This window comes from Saccostrea cucullata, unplaced genomic scaffold, assembly GCF_032062105.1.
Source record: "Saccostrea cucullata isolate Sc308-1 unplaced genomic scaffold, CSIRO_AGI_Scuc_v1 ctg141, whole genome shotgun sequence".
NCBI lineage: Eukaryota > Metazoa > Mollusca > Bivalvia > Ostreida > Ostreidae > Saccostrea > Saccostrea cuccullata.
Genome location: NW_026940735.1, coordinates 971,680 through 998,805, shown reverse-complemented (window position 1 = coordinate 998,805; position 27,126 = coordinate 971,680). Strand labels below are relative to the sequence as shown.

Genomic DNA, 27,126 nt, shown 5'->3' with positions numbered 1-27,126 from the left:
TTCAATTTAAAAATTTGCTTTCATAAACTGTAATTAGATATTTTTCTGATTAATATAGCAGGGGTACGTTGTTTACATCGATTTCTCATAGACTTTAGGCCACACCCCCATTTTGTAAGCTTATTTTTTATATGAGCGCATTGATGTTTCAATTTGCCGTTTTTATGGTCAACGTAAAAAGTAATACTAATCATTTACATCCATGAAAGAAATTGAAACAATCGTGCGCTCATGTGTTATTTTCCCAAAAACCTCAAAATCACGGGTACTTGTGTCTATAGTAAAGCTACCTTGTTTACCAATTTCAACCCGACTTTGACCTCATGAATAACAAAGGATTGAACACGTGATTTAAATCTATTCACTTTCACGCTTTGAGCACACCATTTCGACATCGTGTCTAAAGTGTCTGCGGGCTATCCATTGTCAAATCTTATTCCATCGGCTAAAAATACTTGGACAACCCTTCTATTTGAAAATAATTTGGAAAAGTGCATACTTGATATATCTATATGCTAGGTTGAATTGTTTTATTTACCTGTTATTGAACGTTATTTTTGCCAATTTCCCTTTGTTTTTTTCTTTCGGTAAGTATCTATCGATCTACTCCGGGGGGCCTATAGCATACATCTGTTACTTAATCACTGCTTATATTTATTAAACATAATTAAAAATTCTATTTAGGTATCGTTGATTCCGCTTTTTACTGTGTTTATATATTATACACGTGCGTTTGTTTCAAGAAAACTCTCACTTAAACTGCTGGAAGATATTAAAGTTATACAGTCTTTTTTTCTCTTAAAACCGTCATTATACAGTTTTATAATCGGAAAAACACTTACTAGTATTCACCATGCCTAAAAGTATAAACTGTGTTGTTTGTAAAAAGCGCACAAATAAATCTACTCGAAGAACTCTCAAGGGAAAGATAAACGAAGTACGGAGGACTGAATTAGCACGTATTACGGGAGGAAAGGTCACGGGGGATGACCACATCTGCACAAAATGCACCCTCGATATGAATAGGGGGAAGCTTCAGACTTCTGGGGGCAATGTTGACGTTAAATCATTTTACATCGGCACAAAGTCACACAAATATTGTGCTATTTGCAGATCCCGTAAAAAATCAATGAAAACTGTTTCTAAGAAAGCCTGCGCACAGGTATTTCTTAAACACAATGTTATATTGCACGAAAAAGCACGTGTATGCCCCTCTCACTTGTCCAATGAACACATGATTAAAGATCAACATATCAATGAGAATTTTCATAGGATGAAAATGGGTACTAAAAAATTGTCCTCGGGGGAATTAAGTGATTATTTATCTCAGTGTAGGGAACTTTTGTTAAAATCCGAGAGTACACGAGTAGATTTCGACAACGAATCCCTAAATGATGAGGATTATATGAATTTGACTGGCATTAATAAACAAGATTTTGAGGCACTGTGTTCACAGATTCATGGATTAAGACAGAAGAAATATTCAAAGAAAACGGTTATAGGGATTCTTTTAACGAAACTTAGAACAGGTCTCTCAAGCACAGTACTTTAGACGATATTTAACATCAAGAAAAGCAAGTGCGTTTGTCAAATTGTTAAACGTGCAAGAACAGTTTTGATGGACCAGTTTGTTCCGAAATATATGGGCTTAAATCACATAACAAGGGATGAAATCATATCAAAACATACATCAATATTTGCCCGCGAACTTCTTGCATCTGGTGACGACGACACTGCCATATTATTAGTTGATGGTACATACATATACATTGAGAAAAGTGCAAAATATAGTTTTCAGAGAAGATCCTTTAGTATGTACAAAGGTCGATCCCTTGTAAAACCAATGATGTTTGTTGCGTCTGATGGCTACATTGTTGATATCCTGGGTCCATATCTAGCGGATGGCAAAAACAATGATGCTAATATTTTAAATAAAACTTTGCTAAAAGATGACGCTTTACTAAATTGGTTAAAAGAAGATGACATTTTTGTATTAGACAGAGGTTTTAGAGATTCTTTAGATGTAATCGAGTCTGTAGGTTTGAGGTCCGAGTCACCATATTTTCTGGGGAAGGGGGAAAAGCAACATTCACTATTTGAGGCAAATACGTCGAGGTTAGTAACCAAAATAAGATGGGCTGTAGAATCTGCAAATGGGAGGTTAAAAAGGTGGAAGTTTTTGGCAAACGTCGTGACAAATACTCAAATCCCATTTATTGGTGATTATGTCCGTATTGTTGGTTCATTAATTAATGCATTTAGGCCATCTCTCGCGAGTGACTCGGACGATGATCTTGAAATATCCCGTAAAATGCTTGAAAAATCCAAATTTACTACAAATCCTTTAAAAGACTTATTCATAAATTCTTCTGGAAAACGTATTTTATCAAATAAAATGTCAAAAATTGATGCCGCTGATGCTGTTCCCGACTTTCCCAAATTGTCAGAAAACTACTTAAGATCATTAACATTCGGAATATATCAAATAAAGCAAGCGTCTTCATATTCTCGCGAACATTTGGATGAGGAGGGGGGATACGAAATATTCGTTACTAAAACTATGTCAAATATTCTTCAAGCAAAAATACAATCACGCCATGTCTCGTCAAAATCGTACTATTTATGGATACAATTTGATGCATCAGACGAGGAAGATCCCATCAAATACTGGTACTGTCAGTGTAAGTCTGGAGCACGGTTAGTGGGCAGCTGTGCGCATGTTGCGTCGGTACTGTGGTACATAGGAGTGCAGAGACACGCAGACACAGAGCTTCAGAGTCAGATTATGTCCGACAGCGTTCTGGACTGTGCAAAAGACACAGATACCGACATTTCATCATCTAGCAGTGATGATGATTCAGAGATTTAATTCTTACATGATTATCCTGGCTTTCTATCAAAATTCAACCGCATACAAATATTTGTTGGAACACTCAGATTTTTTGCAAAATTATATGCTATTGATAATCAATTCTACATGTAAAAAAACTTAATGAAATTATTATCGCTTTAGAATTAAAATAATTATCCATTAAGAAATAAGCTAGGTTATCTTAAAAATACTTACCTAGTCCTAAAACACCATCTTTTGTAAGACATTATGTTTACAGAAACCATATCATTGTGTTTACATTTTATTTCAACGAATTTCAAAAATAATTATTTCATTGATATACTCGTTTAAAAGCTAAGCAGTAAAAACAAAACCTAAACCTGCCAAAATTATTACATCTTGTCGGTCCCAAGCCCGAAAAAAAGGTGAGGGGGTTTTAAGATTGTTTAGTTATTTAATAAGATATCACTTAAAAAACTATATTAAGTACACGTCGAACACTCGATAATATATTCACGCTATTCGCACGCCTGATTGACGCTCCGCCTCCTTATTCAAATAATACAATGACCTACATAGCCGCAATGGCGAAGTTGAGATTTGGCACTGATGTATGCAATTTTATTTCATTGATATTATGTATAAATTGAAAGTATCTCTATCAAAAAAGATTTTGAAGTGTTTGTATTCATACCATACTTGTACATTTTAGCTAAAATATGTCAATGTTCTGATTTGAAAAGGCATAAATTCGTGTTCAAAAAGGGGCCAGATCGCAATGTTATGAAGAGTCATTCTTTATGAAATGAATATCTATACTCCATTTTTTCTTGGGGGGGGGGGGGGGTATTGGGAAAAAAATGAAAAACATGATTTAGAGTTTTGACAAAACCTAGATCCAATTGACCTTTTTATTGCAAGTTTTTAAATTTAAAGAATATCTAAAATCAATGCGGTCTCAACTTTGTATTGTATACTTCTGTTTTTAGAATGAAATTGAATCCAAATTGAATCCAAACTCGGAAAGAAGCAGAAGCAGAATTGGATGAGCGGATATAGAATTGGACAGGAAAAATATGTAAATAACACATTTAGAAAAAACGTTAACTTTTTAAAATAAAATGATAAACCATTGAGATTTCTTGGAATTTAATTGATTCCAATAAACATGCTTTGCAGTCATCATCATTCCTCAAGCTCAACAAGAAATGGTTCTAAGTATATTATATGACGACAAAGCTGTATAATATTATTACATTTTAATTTTATCACTTTTTTCAGATTATGGGAATACATCATTACAGTACAGACCATTGATGCTGGAAGTGAGTGGATAGTGTTACCGGAGACTCAGGGATCGAGAAAATAGATCCATAAATTGTACAGTGTATTCACGAAAGTGGATCAAATAAATATGTTCAATCCAAAAGTAACATTGTTTGTTTTTCTGTTAGCATTTTTTTATTGATATAAATCTAATACCTATCAATTTTTAGCATGCAGATTCATAATTATTAGATAGTCGAAGAATCTGAAACATATCTTTAAATTCTGCATTTTGAAGTATCATAGTTAAAACAAAGTCAATATTAAATGATCAATCAATCTTAAAACTGACAAAATGTTTTTGTGAGAAAAAAGAAAGAGGGCTAATTTATATATTGTACCTTATGTACCACTGATGTTGGTGTGAGTGAAATAAAAATGATGAGGATTAACTAGTATAAAGTCAGACGACACGTTCCTCAAATTTATGTTTTGTATCTCTAGGTATTATATACATGTACATGTATATGTAAAATATTCATATTTGTCATTCTTTTCCGATTTCTACATTGTTTTCAAAATGTTTTTAAATATAAGTACATATGTATAACAAAAAGTTTGATATATGCCATTCAAAGGATTGCCCATTAGGGTTATTAATGAATATCTTTTAGGGTCAGTTCAAGTATAGACATTCATATATATACATATATAGCCCTTCAAGATTTTTATTTTAGGCACCAGTAGCTACTGAGGTCTTAGCTGTCTTGCGATATTGTTTCTTAATTAGGACAGCAGGAGAATATATCATTGGTTCAATACCAAAGGTTGCAGTCATTCGTTCTTGACAGACATGGTATCATTTTTGAAAGTGCATGGTGTGGGGTAGGCGTAAAAAAACTGCAAGAAAAAAGTGGGGAAATTCTCCAAACTCGCGGGGGGGGGAGGGGGGGTAAACATCAGGTTATGTTGAGAAAAAAATTGGGTGGGGATGTCATCCCCCCTACCTAACCCAAACCTGATGCTACATGCCTGATTGATATGGTTTTACTTTAAAATTATGTGAGCTGTCATAGTGACTCTCTTTCATAAACAATAATTATTGTGAGCAAGCTCATAAAATAGTGCTTTTGCATTAAATGTTTTTTTATTTTAAAAAAGGTCCAAATATTAATTTAAAACCTTTTTAAAATTTTGCTAGTGCAGATATACATACCAAAAATGACTATGACATACATGTATACTCAAGTCATAGGTAGTAAAACTGTTGTGTTGAGCATAAACTTCCAATTTCTCTTCATTCAAAGTTAAATATGTAAATGTGCCAAACTCATATAGTACACTTTTACCTTTACCTTGAAAAAGCTATGTCCTTGAGTCAAGGTCAAACATGTCTAAATGAACTTTGGTCAAGGTCATGACAAACCTACAGCTCGAAAATTATATCCAAGATGAAACTTCGTCTTTTCATTAGAATGTTACAGAATGGGCAAAGATTGCACTTTTCTTCTACCAATGACCTTGAACTTGTTCAAATGACCTTGAGTCAAGTTTTTGACACATCTCTCGATCACAAGCAATCTTAATATCAAGTATGAACTTTCAGTGGCACTTCATTGAAATGTTATGGACAAGTCAAAATTTTACATACATATGGATCGGTGGACAAGGTGATTCCTACTCCCCCCCCTTTCCAAGTTTCGTTTGTGAGGAATATAAAATTCCTTTTGAAATTGAATGTGCATTTATTTATCAACAATAGTAAAATTATGAGTATGTTTTGATCAGAACCAATATGACCAATATAATGGACACTGTACATGTAATCAAATTACCCCCACCCCTTCAAAAAAGCTTATAAATGCCAAATTATCACACATTTCAACCATTTGTAACTTTTTTCTACTAAAGTTGCCTGCAAATTTTATTGTATAGATATGACATATGGATAACCCCTAACAAGATAACACCATTCATTTTTCCAGCAGTGGTTGTAGATTTTGTGTATATAGTGATAAACATATGTAACTTTTTCAAAATTAATAAGCATTGACGCCATGTTCTTTTCTCGTTGTCATGGCAACAATATCACCACAGAAATTTTGTTTTTCCTATTTTGAGAGAATAAAGTAATTCCTTCTTTTAACAAATAAAGTAACCAAAATACCTTATCTTATCACGTTCAGAAAAAATATTCATAGAAAAATGTCTAAAAATCATTGATTTTCATAAGGATTTATGAACCCGTTGCTAAGGAAATGAATTTCCTTGGATACCAGTCCCTTCATACGTTCAAAAAAAATTTTAATTGTGTTTTAGCATTAGGTAGGACAAAATCTTTTATATACCAAAAGCTTTTGAAAAAATAAAATTTTGACTTTCCATTCAATGCTCGATGCTTGCTGATTTTGACTCTTAAATATTTAGGAATTTTTTTTTCTCACCTATAAATACGGACCCAATAATTTTTCCCTGAGTTGGGAGGACCACCAAACGTCATTTTAAAGATGGTATAAAATATTTAATTATGTTGATTTTTTTTCTTTACTCTGTAAAATTGTAATTTTGACAAAGGGCAAATAGAAGAAAGTTTTTTTTATTCATTAAATCTCCTAACCCACTCTGAATTATTTCATTCCTTTTCAAATGTTGCTCCGCTGTAATGAAAATTGTAAATGTTTATTTGACAGAGTATACGAGAGGTGATCAAAAAGTAAACGATATCTTAGGTATTTGATATTTATATTATTGTTGAAATATTCAAGTATTTTTCAAAGTGTAAATTGGAGGTCTTTGATAGCATATTGCTTAATTAAAAACACATCCCTTTTCAAACTTGCTTTCACCGGGCAACATAACAAGTATCATATTTATCCATCTGCCTTCCTTCACTAAAACGATCTATCCGATCATTGATTGAATTTAGAGGAAGTCATTTGTCTTAATAAACTGTGAACAAATTCTTATACGCTACTTCAAAGGCATGTTTAAGATATACATTAAATATTTTAGTCGTTTGTTGAACGAGTTCCACTGAGACAACCATTTGTCGGCTATGTGTGCACCAAATTTGTTTCTAATCTAAATTGTGGTTTTGTAGATATAATTCGCGAACTTTTTGATAACCCCTCGTATTAGTAGGTACTAAAACAAGGTCATTCATATCGATTTTATGTGTTTAATTTCTTTGTGTTTCATTGGTGATAATCAAAATTTTGATAGATATTATGTTATCTGTGACAAACTTACAAACTCTTAATTCTAACTTTGATGATACTCATTTTTCCTTACCATGAATCAAAGAGTTTAAGATTTTTTTCTTTTATATCAATACGTACACTATTTGACAACTGTTCGATAATGATATTGAATAAATTACTTCAAGCCACACTATAACACATTTCCTCTTTTAAAAGTGTTCATACTATTTGAAATATTTTACAACTGTAATTCTATTCTACATTTAAAGATCGTTATGTCCCTTCATATAAAGAAGAGGTCTGGAAAACAAAATTCTGTGCTAAAAATAGACCACGTGCTGCTATCCATGAACTACTTTCATGGTTCTTTACACTCTTTTTGAAGACAACGATACCTTGTTTTGAACTTGAAATTATCATTTAAAAGTGCAAAATTTAGACATTTTCTCAACAAATGGTTGTAGACAGAACATTAATGCAGAGTTTGCGTATTTTTTTGGATTTTTTAAGGCTTTGCTGAATTCTGCAGCTGCGCAGTTCTAAGGAGCATATCAAAAGCATTTTTCTGCAAAAGTATAGATTATATATGCACAACATGCATTTAGTTATGCATATTTATTGTATCTTTATCATAAGGACTTAAAATTTGATCAAAATATAATGTATTTTAGCCATTTGAAGAAATGTTTACATTTTGTTCTCACTGCACTAAAGGTGGCCGTACATCCCCCTTAAACGTCTTCTTTCTTCAATATCAAAGTAATGATCCCTGAAATTTGAACAATTGAATTTCATGAATGAAAAACCCAAAGATTGATTTCTCTAAAGGCTCAAATAGAAAATTAAGATAACTTACAGTGTATGTATACTTTTAAACTGAAACAGGCCATTTCTTTCTCTATGTAAATTTTGATCCACTTTTACACTTGACACAATATCTGTAGCAATGAGATCTTTTCCGACTAGGTTGTAAACAGTCGTCCGTGACGTTCTGTAGGGAAAAGTTCTGAAAATAGAAAATAAGCTCAAAGATCAGTAAGGAATAAAGTAAAATGGTCATGAGAACTATGTGTGTGTGTGTGTGTGGGTGGATGAGTGAGGGTGAGGGCGAGGATGTGTATGGGTGTTTTGAACTGTTGACAGAAATGCATTTGATCATGAAGCATTCATACCTATCAGAATCAAGTCGTATCTGCAACTGCTCTATGCTGGATCCCATGAATTCTGCAAATTCTTGTGCTGTGAGTGTTCCGTGACCACCTCCCCTATCTTGATTTGAAACTTCTGAAAAAAATGTTTCACCCATCATGCTACTGAAAGCTCTAATGTTATATGTGCCTTGTTTACATAAAGCATAAAGAATGCTTTTTGCGTCTATGTTAGCAAGAAGAGCTTCCCAAAGTTGTATCGGCCAGCCTTTAATATACATCGTAGGTGGGGGAAATGTATGGAATTCAACATCTTGGAGAAGCCGTTCTCGAAGTTTCATTCTCATGAGAAATCTGTCTTTGGCACTTATTCCTGGGTCGTCTTCAGATTTCCACCATAATCTTACATCAGAACACAAATTTGCAGCTCTTTCATCTCCATTGTTTCTCATCACTTGTTCTACTTTAGGACTAAAATGAGTCACCGCCATGGGAACGGACATGGGTCCACCACATCTTGCACCATGATATAAGTTAATTTTGTTTTTCTAGTCAATGCAGTTTTAATCCATGGGGCATTGTTGAGTCCTTCAATACCCCCTTTACAAACTTTCCGACGCATTCTTGTTAGAAGGTGCGACGAATCAATGCATTTTACTTCCACCTGAGAACGTGTTTGACTGTATTCTGGCATGTAAAACCAAAATTCAGGAAAAGACGAATCATTAACTTTAATATCAGGTGGGAGGGGAGAAGACTGTTTCCATTCAAGCAATTTTTGCTGCCAAATGAATTCGGCATATGCGACGTTCAATACGCTTTTGGGGACTGTCTTTCCATTTAGGACCTTTTTTGCCTTTTCCTTCAGAGAGATAACAAGATTGAACTTCGTTTTTGTCTTCTTTTTAACAAAATTTTGGTCTCCCTTGTTCGAGCACGACATCAAGTTATATCCAAGTATTTCAGAGATGACATTGACTTTGTCTAATTTTGGAATACTTAACTTAGAGTCCGTTTGATGCACATGTTTTAAATACTTTCATATTATCTTAAGATCAACGTCTCTGAGTTTAATTTCACTCCTCGACTTCATGGCGAATTCAAGTTCTTCTTTCGTTTTTCCATCCCATTTTCCTTTTGAGTTTGCTGTAGAGTCGGTTCTAAGCAATTTTATAAGGGATTCAAAATTACTGTCAGTAAGGCGTATTGTGTTCAATATCTCTATTTTTCGTTTCAAAAACCTTTTCTTCGGAAAATTGGCTCTGGTGCCAATCTGGACCGTATCTTTCCAGAAGTTTGGCCTTTGCTATCTCTTTCTTGTATTTTAGGTCTCTGGCTTTCTGTGCATAATTCCCAAGAATTTTTAAACTGTATTGTAAAGTTTCAACGACTGAATGTTTAATGGATTTTTGTAACTCACAAAGTTCTCGGTCAAAGTCCTCAACTTCTACCAATTTAAGAATAGTAGAAACCTTTCTCATGCTATCGTTAATGCTCTGTTTTGATTGTAGTAAGCTTTCCCCGTTTTCATGACCTAGTAAATCAACATCACCAAAATTATCAGTCAATCCTTGTTTCAGCTTTTTGCCATCATACGAAAGACAGGCTGATTTTCCAGTAAGTGCGCAGGATACTCTTTTAATAACATCTATGTATATCCCAGGATCCCTCCGATTAAGAGAATATTTTCCATATGGTTTAAAATTCCTTAGCACCGAGATATCAGGGACAGCAAAATTGATTTCTGAGTTTTCCGGATGGTACACCCCTCCTCTTCCGGTGTCTAAGTCCATGCTGGACATGTTTTTAAAGCCTGACATAAAGCGCACAAATTTACTTCCAAATAAACGATATCCTAATTTCCAAAATTTTTTTGTGTTATCAGAGTACCGCATACCAGTGGTATTATCCTTTTTGAACCATTGTACTACCTCAGCCCAAAGCATAAGAGCTATGTTATTCAATGGCATTGTCCTGTTTGCAACTAATGTCATAAAGTCTGACAAAACATCTCCCAAGCCAACTTTTTGTAGTTCGTTTATAACCTCTGGAATTAAAGCGATAAGTTCCTTTTCACTGGGTGCATTCGAAAAAGACTGTGTCTCTTTTTCTCTAGAAAGGACTTTATCATTTTCCCTGCGTGGTTCGTCAGAGTCACTTAGGGGAACGAAATCTGTTATCTCATCATAATTATTAGCGTGATTTTTGGGAGCTTCATAAAGTTCCAAACCTGTACTCGCTAAATCATGAGGATGTGAAAACAACTTTCGTCTTTTCGTTTCGAAAATTCGTTTTTCATTGGGCAACTTTAAAGCAAGTCTTGCTTTTCTTAAATAAGGCGATTTCGGGGTACCTGCTTTAATTTCAATATTTTCAGCACCCTTCAGCGGAGAGATCACAGGAAAAAATTGTATTTGTCTCTTTTTGAAATGTATTTCCCTGCGTTTGCAGCACAATAACTTTGGCTTTTTAAGGATATGGTGATTTTGATGGTGTTGTCTGGCACTGCCTATAAAGATTGTTTTTTTCATCTGCAGTTGATTTTTCATAAATCTGAGAGCCATTAAAAACAAGACGCTGTCGCCGCCTTTTCTCTCCCTTTGGTTTATGAAGTGACAAATTAGGTTTTATCCTGAATGGCATGATTTGTTTCCAATATTCTGAAAACATCAATGAAATAATCATGTGTGCGATAACCTCAAATAAAACATATGTGAGCGACAACTTTTTTTAAAATTTGAATTGTTTGCCAACAGTTGCATGTTAAATTAAGAAGAAAATAATCAGACGTTAAGGTAATTGTATTTATAATTAAAATCTCGATAGATATTTTGAACATAATTCTGCACAGCTAAGCTTTCATCTGCATTTGTCAAAAACGGCATGTTATTGTTGGCGATAACCTCGCATCTTTTCAAGTTTGCCAGGGGTTGTTACGATAAATACTGGCTTTTTCAGTCATTCAAATATGTTAACATATCCCATAAAGTAGTTGAAGTACTTTGCCAGAAATTAATTTGACCTCATAACTTTAATTTAGATAAATTGAAGGAAAAACTTACCTCGAGGCGCTCAAAATTTCCGCCATTATTAACTTAAGCGATAACCCTAAGTGACGTAGTTTGTCCGCCCTGGGTGCGCCCCTCTTAAATCCGCCACATTAACAACTAAAAATGAGAGGAACAAGAGGAAATAGAAGAAAAATCAGATAATACATGTTTTTGATTTTGTCCCTTCTAAGTTTACAGATAATCTTCTCAATAGATCTAAGGAATGTTAAGTAGTCTCAAGTGTATTTTGTCTCAAGATTTGTACATGTACAAATTACTATTACAACTACAAGCGTTTTGCCATTGACAAAGTGTACATGTACAAAATGATACAGGTAATACTATAAAGTCAATTAATTCTGCGTACATAATAGAACTACTCTTACTTGTAATTTGACGGCTCATATCGGCCATCGTACAATAATGTATCTTAGTAAAATAGTCTATCTGCATGCCACATTATATTATAATCAAACTAAAACTGTATTTGTAATAGCATTTTGAAATTATTTTACAGAATTTCTATTTTTAGTTACCACAGCAACACCTGTATCATAGTATAGTCTACTTGTGTACCAAGTCATATTGAAATCAGACTTAATCTGTAAGACAAGCCTGCTAATCGATCAATTGCACAACCAGCAGTTGTGTATAACAATCAAAAGAGATCGATTTCCGGTTGTGCATTTGATGCGAATAATTCCAGTACTGAGGTAGTAAATGGACCCGATTCAGACAATGATTGATAATTTTATTTAAATATAAGAACATGATTCCATGAGCATTTTATTTAAATCCTTAATTTCACATTCTCATAAAATACAGTGATTGTCGATTAGCGACTATATTTATTTTGAAGCAAGGGCTGGTAGAGCGAAAACGCTGATTGAAAATAGTATTCGCCGACTAAAATTCGTTTTAATCTCAATAAACCTTGAAAATTCAATGTCCACCATGAGTATGCTACAAGTGCATCCTATCCACCAAAATTGGGACTTCGATTTGTGTATAATTTGACAAATATTCGAGGAAAATAACATTGCTGATGCATGCGATCATTCAGTTGTGAAAGAGATCTCGTGTTATGAATGAGATAAAGGATAAAAAGTTACGAAAGTATTATACAATCTTCATAATTCACCTCTTATACTATTTTATTTTTGGTAATTATAAAATTTTAAATATTGGCTATAATAAGTATAATTTGAAGACGTTGCAGGGGGCAGATCCAGTTATTTTTTTAAAAAAGGGGGTGGGGGGTCCAGATTTCCAACACTCATGCATGTAGGCACTTCAAACCTGGCAACTTTGAGTTTTCAACAGTTCTATGGGGGGACTTTGACAAGCCAAAATCAAACAAACAAACAAATAAATAAATCAAAAACACAAACAAGCAAGCAGTAGATATACATGTAGCTATAATTCGCTGGGATCTTCCACTGGTTTCAAAGTGAAACCTTGCATAGGACGTGTTGGTAGTCGCACCCAGGGCTGGGATTGTAACGGTACTCGAAAGAAAGCATATTAAACGAGGGAACTCTATTTATAGCAATCAGAAAGGACAGAGATTGAACAACATGTACAGTGTACTGAGTATTTATTTTATTCGAAATATTTTTTTTATTCAAAGTATTTATTTTATTCAAAATATTTATTTTATTCAAAGTATTATTTTTTCAAAGTATTAAACGTAATAAAATATCCATGTTACATAACTCTCTCTCTCTCTCTCTCTCTCTCTCTCTCTCTCTGCAAAAATCAAGGGGGGGGGTGTCCAACCCCAGGAACCACCTTCTAGATCTGCCAATGATTTTCAGTCATTTTTGCAAGCACATTTTGACTTTTTCAGCAGCAGCGACCGATCTCTTATATATGGAAATGAGACGTTATTTTTCATTAGTTCTTTAAACTAATCTTAATTTTAAAAACTTGCTTTAAACTGAGCATTTATTGTTGTTGTTTCAATTTCATTGTCATTTCTAATTGGGAAATTAGTAATATATGGTTAAATAGAAAGAGTTTACAATAGGTACTCCCCAACCAGGGAGTATTTCAAGATATGAAAGGAAATCGTCGTGATTTTCCGGATAATAATGAAGTGGTAAAAGTTGCAAGGTGAATGAAAATTGAAAAAGTTTTTCCACAACACTGTAGTAAAAATTATTTTGAATGTGCTACAGATGTGACAACAAAAAGATTTTTCTTACATTTTTTCATCATACTACGCGCCTTGATTATAGCATACTGCAGAAACCATGGGTATTATCACGTGACGAAGATCCAGGGTTTCAGCATGTGGTTCATCTTGAGAGGTCTACATCTCCATTCATAAATTCTTATCATTCATCATTGACTTTTTAGCTCTATTGGTCAGAGATCAGTTGCTGTTGCTGTATATAGGTTTTTGTTTCAGTGAATGGTGTTGCTGTTGTTACTTTAATAAAAAAGAACTTTCTTTGAAATACATCTAAAATGCTACTCCTATTACAGTTTTGGTCTGATTTCAATATAACTTGGCACACAAGTAGACTACACTAAGATACATAATTCTGTGTATCTGTTTTTGTCATTATTCTATTTATTGCTTTTGTAAAGTTTTATATCCTAGATGCTACTTTTCTCTTTCTTTATATAATTACAAACCAGTAGAGCTTCAGTCTCGACAGAGACTTCTGGTTTATTGATTCATTGATGACTCCATTTGATGAACAAATGCACTAAAATTTCTATTTAATTAAAAAAACATTTTATTTGTTTTTGCTTTGACGGTCTGAAATGAAAATGATCTATTTCAGCTTTCAATATTTTGTGCTTCCCATGCATTGATGCTTTTGAAATTAAGAAAGTACTAGTAATTTTTGAAATTATAAACATTGCGGCCGATTTGATGCTTTGCATCAATTTTATTTGGAATGTTTAGTAGGGGTATTTTTTATCGAACGATTTTTTTTTGGGTTTTTGACGATTTTTTCTCCTATGGTACACACGATGAATAAATGTAATAAATATAATTTGTGAGAAAAAAAGTGTCCAACAAGTCCGGGGGTTGAATATCGGGAGGGGGGGGTCCTGTCCACAAGCACCTGTGATGTGGTGTTGTCATCTTGATCCTTTCCATCTCGATAACAAAATTCAGGATACCCAGCTTCAAAACACCAGGAAATACTTACCTCATAGCAAACACATGTCATCGAGAGCCTGCCTCTTATTTTTTTTCACAGACAGCAATTTTTACTATAAAATATATATGAAATGAAAGTATGAAAAATTCTGTCTTTCCCTCCACTTTTGTTGCAGTACCGTCAAATAAAGGTAAGTTATGTTTGAGTTAAACAATTTCGTACTGAAAGAAGTTTATTTATATGCTGTTTTTTAATTTTTTATTTTATTTTATCTTTTTTTTTTTTTTATTATTATTATTATTATTTTTTTTTTTTTGCATACGGAATAGTCATATTAAAGATGCATTGGATAATTCACTCAAGATATATGATCTAAATAATACACACATAATTTTTTTAATGTAATTATATTGATTGTAACTGAAACTTTAACCCCCTCCCCTAACAAATCTACTTCAACAGTTTACTTATCTTATATCTCTTTTTTTTCACAATTTCAACCTATTTGCAAGAAAATCCTATAATTTTATATTTTAAATTTTGCAAGACTACGTGATAATTATCTAATATTTAATTTTATTCATAAAGTTTGAAACTTTTTGACCTTCATCTCATGCATAACCCAAGATCTCTTTCATAACTGAATGATCGCATGCATCAGCAATGTTATTTTCCTCGAATACTTGTCAAATTATATACAAATCGAAGTCCCAATTTTGGTGGATAGGATGCACTTGTAGCATACTCATGGTGAACATTGAATTTTTAAGGTTTGTTGAGATAGTCGGCGAATACTATTTTCAATCAGCGTTTTCGCTCTACCAGCCCTTGCTTCAAAATAAATATAGTCGCTAATCGACAATCACTGTATTTTATGAGAGTGTAAAATTAAAGAAAATTAAATTGCTCATGGAATCACATTCTTATATTTTAATAAAAATATCAATTATTGCCTGAATCGGGTCCATTTATTACCTGTGCACTAGAATTATTTGCATCAAATGCACAATCGGAAATCGATCTCTTTTGATTGTTATACACAACTGCTGGTTGTGCAATTGATCGATTAGCAGGCGTGTAAGAGGAGTAGCATTTTGAAAGTATTTCACAGAAATTTCTATTTTTAGTAACCACGGCAACACCGTTCATGGAAATCAAAAACCGTTGCATAGAATTGAGAATCTTAGAGAAGTCTACTTGTGTTCCAAGATATTATAATGAAATCAAACCAAAACTGTAGGAGGAGTAGCATTTTAAAAACGAACTTTCTGTTTTTATTAACCATGACAACACCGTGCATCAAAATAAAAACCGATGCACAGAATTATGTATCTTAATATAATCTACTTGTGTGCCAAATTATATTGAAATCAGACCAAAACTGTAGGTGGAGTAGCATTTTGAAAGCATTTCACAAGTTTCTATTTCTAGTAACCACGGTAACACCATTCAATGAAATCAAAAACCAATGCACAGAATTACGTATCCTAGTGTACCAAGTTATATTGAAATTGGACCAAAGCTGTAGAAGGAGTAGTATTTTGAAAAATTGTTAACAGACAGACGGATAGACGACGGACGCATTACTATTGCATAAGCTCTTCTGGTCTCTGACCAGTAGAGCTAAAAACCAGGATGACGGGCAGTACTATTTTCAAAGTTCACACTTCCTTCAAACCACAGGAGTCTGACATTTTTATAGTAAAAAAAAAACAATACGGATAAAATTTTCCCCATCCTCTAGGTTTGGCCAGAAAAATTTTGCGACTAATACAGTATCCGAAGTGTTTGTGTTATATATTTAAGTTTAAAAAATACACTTGCTTCGCGACTACGGGCCGTGCATGGCCTTTTTTCCCCCTTGACAGCTCATCCTGGACTCCATGTCACTAAACCGGAGGCGAATCCTGCAGTGAATATTTGACGTAATTGCAGAAAAGAAAGAAAAATAAAGTAAAACTCCATGTACAATATCACCTAAGGATGTACAATAGTTTATAACAGAGAACCCAACATTTCGATTTATGGTGAATCATTATGATGGTTCCACTGTTAACAATTTTGCAAAGCATACATGAATTTATATTCCACAACTATCGAAACATGTATGTATTAAAATTCATCATAGTATACAGCAGTAAATAAATACCACAGGCCTTTGGATCGCTTAAAAGAATTTGTGTGTAAAAAAAAAAAAAAAAAGTATGGAACTCTTACACTGGGTACCCAGTTTCGCCAATAAAATATTTTTTATTCTAATGCTCTAGAATTCTCCTTTCTATTTAAATCTATTCATAGATAAACATTCTTCAATTCTACCAAAGCTCATTCCGAAATTCCGTATATTTCTTGAGATAATCTGAAATGAATTTCAAAAATGACCTAATTTCTTTTACTCGACATTAGCTTGGGCCCCTGGTCATTCACATGTAAACAGACGGTGTTTGGAGTGCAGCGAAGAGTTGCATGGTATATGCAAAATCTTTCAACAATTTAAAGTTGATTTCTTACTCCTGATTGTAACGTTGAGTCCGTAATAATTCCTTTCGCGAAAAATTAATTTGAAAACGTCTTCATCAACAACTGCACCGCCATGTTGATTATGAATGTAAATGAAGCCATGGTAGAACGAATTTTTCCCGGAATGCATTATATACCTTTCGATTTTCAAAGCAATTAGACCGCTAAAATTTTGTTTGACTTAGTAAGATCATATGATCAAATTAAAGAAAACATTGTAAAGCTCGAAAGCTAATGAGAAAATATTCATTGAGTTTAGAATAGATTCCGGGGAAAATTTGTCCCGTCGTTCCCGCTTTACAATTATTGAAGGCCCAAGCTGAATTGATTTCAGAATAAGGAATTACGGAATGAACTTTGGTAGAAATGTTTATATTTGAATAGATATGGATAGAAAGTAAAATTTTATAGCATTTGATTTAAAAGAATTTTATTGGCGAACCCTATGAAAAGAGTTCCATACCTTTTTTTTCAACACCTCAATTTTTAGCTCTACTGGTCAGAGACCAGAAGAGCTTATGCGATAGTAAGGTGTCCGTCGTCCGTCCGTCTGTCTGTCTGTCCGTCTGTAAACAATTTTTCAAAACGCTACTCCTCCTTCAGTTTTGGTCTGATTTCAGTATAACTTGGCACACAAGTAGACTACACTAAGATACATAAAATAGTGCATCGGTTTTTGATTTCGATGAACGGTGTTGCTATGGTTACTAAAAATAGAATTTTCTTTGAAATTCCTTTAAAACGCTACTCCTCCTACAGTTTTGGTCTGATTTCAATATTACTTGGCACACAAGTAGACTACACTAAGATACATAAAATAGTGCATCGGTTTTTGATTTTGATGAAAGGTGTTGCCATGGTTACTAAAAATAGAATTTTCTTTGAAATTTCTTTAAAACGCTAGTCCTCCTACAGTTTTGATTTGATTTCCATATTACTTGGCACACAAGTAGACTACACTAAGATACATAAAATAGTGCATCGGTTTTTGATTTCGATGAACGGTGTTGCCATGGTTACTAAAAATAGAATTTTCTTTGAAATTCCTTTAAAATGCTACTCCTCCTACAGTTTTGATTTGATTTCAATATTACCTGGCACACAAGTAGACTATACTAAGATACATTAAATGGTGCATCGGTTTTTGATTTCGTTGAACGGTGTTGCCATGGTTACTAAAAATAGAATTTTCTTTGAAATTCCTTTAAAATGCTCCTCCTTTTACAGTTTTGGTCTGATTTCAATATTACGTAACACACAAGTAGACTACACTAAGATACATATAATAGTGCATTTGTTTTTTATTTCGATGAACGGTGTTGCCATGGTTGCTGAAAATAGAATTTTCTTTGAAATTTCTTTAAAATGCTACTCCTCCTACAGTTTTGATTTGATTTCAATATTACTTGGCACACAAGTAGACTATACTAAGACATATAAAATAGTGCATTGGATTTTACTTTCGATGAACGATGTTGCCATGGTTACTCAAAATAGAATTTTCTTTGAAATTCCTTTAAAACGCTAGTCATCCTACAGTTTTGGTCTGATGGCAATGGCTTCTTTTCTCATCCTTTGTTATAAGTACAAGCCAGTAGAGCTACAGTCTCGACAGAGACTTCTGGTTTTTCTAAGCGATCTAAAGGCCTGTGTTAAATACACCCGATTCTACACTGACAGATACAAGTGATTTCTCGATATCCAGAGGAGTCGGATCATTAATAAATAAATAATAATCAATTAAAATAATTGAAAATAAATGATAAACACTTATTATCTCATGTTAAACACTTATATTATCTGGGGGATACTGCCCATGAGATAAACTTATGCTTTATCCACGGGTAGATGCTTTATCAATAGCTTTTCCGGTTTTGACACGATCCCTCGCTTCAAGATTTATTTTATTAAAACTTTTATTTGTGAAAATTATTGCCGTTATAAAATATTAAATGATAAAGAGCAATTATATCGTTAAAAAGCAAGAAAAAGACTCGTATATGTCAAAGAATGTCTTGTTTAATTTATGGCTACTTAAAGACGTTACCCCCCCCCCTTTTTAAATCGTTTTCGGAGAAAAGTAAAGCCTTGCAGTTGTTGTTATAAGATTCCTTTAACATCGTCAATAATGCTTTCCAATATTGAACTATGTATGCCTACCTAGTAATGTAGGTGTATTAGCAATTAGCAATCATTCCTGTAGTTTCGCAGGGGAAATCTCGAAGTTTTGATGAAACGAATGTTGTATGAGATAAATAAAACATCTATAATTGTGTGATTTGATATTGGCTTTATCCAACTCGTTGAAATTGTGTATATTCGCTCGTCAAGCCACGCGAATATATACACCATTTTAACTTGTTCAAGTTGTTGGATAAAGCCAATACCAAATCACACAATATAGATATCCTCTATTTAAACAGACATAAATCTTCGACAACTGTCATATCGATTTGTAATAAATTTTATTCTTTGAATTATCCTTGTTTGATGGTAGTATTCTGTATTAAAACATTGCTGTGACATCATTCTTTTGTTCTTGCAGTTTAAAAGTTTATCTGTGGCAGTCCGATATTGATATGAATTGTAATATCAGACTGTTTCAGTACTGATATTCTTCAAAATCAGACTGCTACAGAACAAAAGAAAAAATGCAATTATTTAACAAACAGTAAACTTTAATATGTTATATGTACACAATGGATATTTTGAAATTGTGAATAATTATGCATGACAAAAGGAAAATGAAAACTTTCTTTCATTGAAACAGAATAACAGTTTTGACTGTAATTAGAAATTAATGTAATTGTAACGCACTTTTCTGCAGCCTTCACATGTACACTTCTCCCAGTCGAGTTTCCCTTGGAAGTAGACACAACATCACAAAAAGAAGTAGACATAGCATTACACGAAGAAGTAGACACCACATCAGAAGGAAATGTAGATGTAGAAGATGAAGGTTTCATATTCTTCGATTTCAGAATACTATCAACGGCTTTAAGTTGATCATCCGATGTTCTCGTATATCCACGAAGTGCCAGTGAGCGATGGCCAGTTTTTTCCGAGATCAGCTGTTCGTCAATTCCTGCCGAATAGAGACGTGTGGCAGCCGTGGCACGGAGAGAATGGTTGGTAAAGTGGCCAGTAAATCCTGCAGATTTGCAAAGACGCGCAACTGTATTTGAAGAGGGTGAATTCCAACAGGAACATCATCAAACCATAATGCATCGGTCGGATATTTTTTAGGCCTTAAATGAAAGGCATCCGTTTTCCCACTTTCTGGACACAATGACACATATTTTATGTACAAATTAACGACACATTTCTCAGGATTTTCAAAATCTTCATGCACACGCACACACTTAGGATCCAGCTTCCTTGAGTTTAACCCCCCGGAATTGGTTTTGGACACATCCTCTGTGTACAATAAATAACGGGCCCATCGCTGTCTTCCTTCACTTCCAGCTGTGACCTGGTCCCTCGGCGCAAGTTCCGATGTTCTTGGCCTGCCCGTAACGCAGAATTTAATCCGAAAGAAAATACTAATGTATCCAGTAATTTGGTTGGCGTATCGGAGCCAAGTAAACCTTTCTCCCACAACATATTCTCTTGGTCGACACTAATGATTTCTGCTTTCCTGCGGGAACTCCCTAAGCCTGTTTTAGCCACTTCTTTCATCCGTGCATCTAGGACTTGTCTCTTTTTTTCGGAATTCATTATCATCGAGAAAACTGACTTTGCCATTCTGACGTAGATAGTGTTGAATTGATGTTATAATCTCATAGAGAGTGTTTGGGGCAAATTGGGCGGTAATGTTCCCCGGCTTTGTTTCTAACTTCCGTGATGAAGCCACATAGGCTTTGATTTAGGGTGATATTGTCCATAGACAAAATAGGTTCCTGAATACTTCTTGTTTTTGCCCATTCTGTGAAAATATTTACAGCCCATCTGGATTTCCTCTAGGTATTCTGAGGAACGGCACTTTTGATAAGATTGTTCATGTCAGTCTCTGAAAGCGGGTCTGCAAACCGAGAATTTCCCTGCATAGTTGCATCATCGATATTTTTTGGTGGGTTTTCAAAGTTTAAATCGAAGTTCACAGCAGTACTAGTATTTTTCCTTCTCCATCCCTAGAATATCACTTACGAGATTATCGGTATCATAATCTGATCCATTGCTTTCATGTCTAAATTTGTTCTGTGTCAAGAATATTTCATCTCCACTCTCCATTTTAAACTGATCTGTTCACTCCAACTATCCAATACAAAATAGCTGATTCCTAACACTCTCAGTCAGAGAATTAGTGAGTAGTTTTCATTCAAGTCTAAATTCTATTCTTATAATATCGGACTGTCTCAGGTAAATCAACAAATGAAACTAAAGGGTCTAGTATCAGTGAGTAGTTTTCATTCAGGAATGATTCAATGGCCATAAATACTTTTGTTTTAATATCAGACTGTCTCAGGTAAATGGAAAGAAATGTAGAGAGCAATGTTTTAAGTACGATATATGCCGAATACAGTTCTGTATGAAAAAATATCAGACAGTTTGAGGCCCTAACGGGCCTCAAACTGTCTGATATTTTTTCATCCCTGACGGGCCTCAAACTGTCGGATATTTTTTCATACAGAACTGTATTCGGCATATATCCAATACGTATTCTAAAAAATGGTCATTATAATCGTTGTCCTAATTAATAAAGAGTGAGAAATGAGATAGGTGTCTCTTTCCGAAGATAAATTACTTCATTAAAGGGTTATCTCCAAATTTATCATGTCGCTTTCGTGGCGCAGTTGTTAAAGCGTTTGCTTTAGAGTCGCAGAGTAAGGAACTCTGATCCTTACGTCGCGGGTTCAAATCTACTGTGCGACGTGGAGATCGGTCCTTCCTATTAAATTGTATAAACCGAGGTCCCGTATTTTAGTAGGTGATGGCACAAAAGGATTCCTCAATGCTCATTGCCTAGTAATTGTCTCGAAGGGATGCAATCAAACTAACAAGCAAAATACCCCAAATACCTAATTAAAAATTATTTTTCTAGGATTTAGGCAATGTGCATTGATGGCAAAACGTAATACTAGTAGTTTCAAGGACAAATCCTCTCGTCATAAGTAATGTTTGTGAGGTATCTATACTATCTATTAACAATATTTTTTCACTAGAGAATCGTCCGAAGTACCGAAGCCATTAGGATACTATCATGTTATAAGTAATCTTTGAGAAAGTATCACCCTGAAATATTTTTTATATGAGAACAAAAAGTAAATACACGAATTTTACACCTTTTGTAATATTGACCTTGATCTTGCTCAAATAACCTTGAGTAAAGTTCATATCATTCTCTGTTTATAACTTTCCCAAACTCACCTGCCCCAGGGTCAGGGGTTCTGTTGTTAGGACAAGGCTCTATTGATCATATAGTGAAAATGCGTTCTTCTCTTCTCTTGGATATTAAACAAACTAAGAAATCAATCTTACCTTTTGACAGATGATATTAACCAGAATCCATAATTGCTTGGTTTAGAGAAACGGAATAAAAGTGAGAATTGTGTCTTGAAAACTCCGAAAAATATCCTAAATGATATACCGGTATCAGATCATTGTCATTTGCTTGCTGAAAGGAGGGAGTTTAATGTGGTGGATGATTTATTATCTACCATGTCTGATCGAGCTTCAACTGAGCTTCAACTTTATCAAATTGCTGGATGAATATAGAATGACTTCCAAATATAATAGACAACTACGATCATCTAAGTAATGTAGACAGATCATGATAAAAGACTTTTTATGGGCTGGTTAAGCATTTGCTTGCGGAGAAAACGAAAAAGTGGAGTTTTCATTAATTGGAAAATGTACCTGAATAGTAAGAAAGAAAAAAATAACTGATACAAAGATTTAAACACAGTGGGTTCAATATGATACTCCTAGAAGAACAGGCAGTTTTTTTTTATCACAAGGACGATATCTACAACTTTTTGTATCATGTCCATTGTACATGTGTACCTCCAATGACTTACGTAAAGTTATCCTTTTGGACAGCAAAGAGGATCTGTTTTTCTTTTTTTGCAGGAACAGAACCTTTGGCTTTAATTTCTAAATTCATTACTGCACCTTTGTGGCGGATGATTTAGTCATCAGGTCACATCCTAGAAATGAATGACACTTCCATACGGTTACCTTGGTAAATTTTCTTGATGATGCAGCTGCCAAACCTGATGCGGTGTTGAAATTCATGATAGGGGGAAAGACTCCTTTTGACACAGTTGTAAACTTAGATGACATGGTACATGTATCTAAATTGCTTAAAAAGCTGACAAAATAGGTAAACTTGTTCTGCCATTACTTCAAAACCTGTTTATTAAGCAGTTGCTACAGCGAATGGTACAAGAACACTCACCAGGTGGTAAGTATTGGAATCCATCAGATAACTTTTGACCACAAACGAGATCAGTTTTAAATTAAAGTTCAATAAAATGCCAGAATTCATCTTTGGTCAGCTGGATCTTTAAATATCATGCAGCCCAAATGCGTCAGTTCTAACCGATGAAGCATTTTTGTTGTATTTGTACAATAAAATCTCCTAGTGGCTTTCAACTATTTCCAAAGAGGAAAAGGACAAACTAATGCAAGAGTCTATAAAAAAGAATGTAGAGAAATACGCAATAAATTCAAAGAGCGGATACAAATTATTAATGAAAAAGTCTAAAAGCACAACAACAGAGACACCAAGAACTGGAACGATTGGAGTGAGAATTACTGAAGAAAGTAGAGGATTTAACAAACGAAATAAGTTTTGATGGCTTCTGGCAAAGTGAAACCCAGGTAAACTAGACGTACTGTGAGCAATGAGCTCCATAAATGATAGCCCCAGTCTCCCATATGAATACAAATGCAGTGTCCATGGTTTGCTATTGGAAACCCAAAATATGTGTCGGATCAAAAAGTAAAATAGGGGGTCACAATAATAATATGTAATAAAGATTCTGTGAAAGTCTCATCAAATTTCATTCAGTGGTAACAGAGGGATTGCGGATAAGAGATGGGTACCCCAAAGCGTAACAGACGGACATACCCTTCCATTTTTCAAGCGGGGGTATGTCAAGACTGAAGGATGAAATGGAAATTATGAAGGCAATACAAGTCCAACTGAGATTCAGTAAGACTTTTCTAAAACAGAAAACATCTGGCAAGAAGCTTTTTAATTTTTCGACAAAATCAGATAGAGGCAAATACAAATAAAACCAGAAATCTCTGTCTAGACAGAAGCTCTAGTGGTTTGTACTTATAACAAAGGAAGAGAAAAGTAGTTAAGGAGTCGAGAATTGAAACTTAACAATAGCAATATAATATAAATAGAATGATGATCATTGATTAAGTCTCTTTATGTTCATAGTGTAGTCTACTTGCATGCCATATTATATTATAATCAGACTGAAACTGTATTTGGAGTAGCATTTTGAGAGTATTTAACAGAAATTTCTATTTTTAGTAACCAAGGCAATAATGTTCATCGAAGTCAAAAACCGATATGCAGAATTGTGTATCATAGTGTAGCCTACTTGTGTGCCAAGTTATATTGAAATCAGACCAAAACTGTAGGAGACGTAGCACTTTGAAAAAAAAATTCACAGAAATTTCTATTTTTAGTAACCACGGCAACATCGGTCATCAAAATCAATAACCAAAACATAGAATTATGTATCTTAGGTAGTCTACTTGTGTGCCAAATAATATTGAAATCAGACCAAAACTGTAGGAGACGTAGCAGTTTTGAACGAATTTCAAAGAAATTTCTATTTTTAGTAACCACTGCAACACCGTTCATCCGAATCAAAAACCGATACAGAATTATGTACCTTAGTTTAGTCTACTTGTGTGCCAAGTTATATTGAAATCAGACCAAAACTGTAGGAGAAGTAGCACTTTGAAAAAAAAAATCACAGAAATTTCTATTTTCAGTAACCACGGCAACATCGGTCATCAAAATCAAAAACCAAAACATAGAATTATGTATCTTAGTGTAGTCTACTTGTGTGCCAAATTATATTGAAATCAGACCAAAAATGTAGGAGACGTAACATTTTGAACGCATTTCACAGAAATTTCTATTTTTAGTAACAACGGCAATACTGTTCACTGAAATCGAAAACCGATACACAGAATTATGTACATTAGTGTAGTCTACTTGTGTGCCAAGTTATATTGAAATCAGACCAAAACTGCAGGGGTAGAAGCAATTTGTAAGAATTCCACAGAAATTTCTATTTTTAGTAACACCGTTCATCCAAATCAAAAACCGATACACAGAATTATGTATCTTAATGCAGTGGCCAGGGTCCCTACACAGTAAAATTTTCTCCGACACAGTAACGGTTTAAATTTAATGCGTGCGACACGGTAAAAATTTTGCCGACACAGAAAGACCTGTGATAATCAGAAAATCCAAACATATCAATTCTCTTTCACTGAAACTTTAGTCAAACAAATCTAACTGTTAGAGCACTTAATTAGCACTTAATTAGGGCTTCACCTGGCTATTAATCAATTATCTCCTTGACCCTCGCCGGAGTTTACGCATGAAGGAACAACGACAAACAATTTGTTTTCACACTTCTAGTAACGGTTAATTGGTATTTGAATTTAAAATACAGCGTATTTATTATTGTTTTTTAAATATCTAAATGTTTCTTTTTTAGCTCTACTGGTCAGAGACCAGAAGAGCTTATGCGATAGTAATGCGTCCGTCGTCCGTCCGTCTGTCTGTCTGTCTGTCTGTCTGTCTGTAAACAATTTTTCAAAATGCTACTCCTATTAGAGTTTTGGTCCGATTTCAATATAACTTGGCACACAAGTAGACTACACTAAGATACATAATTCTGTGCATCGGTTTTTGATTTCGATGAACGGTGTTGCCATGGTTACTAAAAATAGAAATTTCTGTGAACTTCTTTCAACATGCTACTCCTCTTACAATTTTGGTCCGATTTCAATATAACTTGGCACACAAGTAGACTACACTAAGATACATAATTCTGTGCATCGGTTTTTGATTTCGATGAACGGTGTTGCCATGGTTACTAAAAATAGAAATTTCTGTGAACTTCTTTCAAAATGCTACTCCTCTTACAGTTTTGGTCCGATTTCAATATAACTTGGCACACAAGTAGACTACACTAAGATACATAATTCTGTGCATCGGTTTTTGATTTCGATGAACGTTGTTGCCATGGTTACTAAAAATAGAAATTTCTGTGAACTTCTTTCAAAATGCTACTCCTCTTACAATTTTGGTCCGATTTCAATATAACTTGGCACACAAGTAGACTACACTAAGATACATAATTCTGTGCATCGGTTTTTGATTTCGATGAACGGTGTTGCCATGGTTACTAAAAATAGAAATTTCTGTGAACTTCTTTCAAAATGCTACTCCTCTTACAGTTTTGGTCCGATTTCAATATAACTTGGCACACAAGTAGACTACACTAAGATACATAATTCTGTGCATCGGTTTTTGATTTCGATGAACGTTGTTGCCATGGTTACTAAAAATAGAAATTTCTGTGAACTTCTTTCAAAATGCTGCTCCTCTTACAGTTTTGGTCCGATTTCAATATAACTTGGCACACAAGTAGACTACACTAAGATACATAATTCTGTGCATCGGTTTTTGATTTCGATGAACGGTGTTGCCATGGTTACTAAAAATAGAAATTTCTGTGAACTTCTTTCAAAATGCTACTCCTCATACAGTTTTGATCCGATTTCAATATAACTTGGCACACAAGTAGACTACACTAAGATACATAATTCTGTGCATCGGTTTTTGATTTCGATGAACGGTGTGGCCATGGTTACTAAAAATAGAAATTTCTGTGAACTTCTTTCAAAATGCTACTCCCCTTACAGTTTTGGTCCGATTTCAATATAACTTGGCACACAAGTAGACTACACTAAGATACATAATTCTGTGCATCGGTTTTTGAT

The 27,126-nt window shown here is 34.1% G+C and overlaps 1 protein-coding gene across 1 annotated transcript; it reads right to left on the bottom strand.

The window, feature by feature from the left end:
• Positions 1 to 8,151: 8,151 nt before the first annotated feature.
• On the bottom strand, positions 8,152 to 8,938 carry LOC134256129 (uncharacterized). Its single transcript, XM_062738736.1, has 2 exons — positions 8,472 to 8,938; positions 8,152 to 8,305 (listed from the first exon to the last, which is right to left on the bottom strand). Exons 1-2 carry the CDS (start codon positions 8,936 to 8,938, stop codon positions 8,152 to 8,154), a joined length of 621 nt encoding a protein of 206 aa, XP_062594720.1.
• Between the last annotated feature and the right edge of the window lie 18,188 nt (positions 8,939 to 27,126).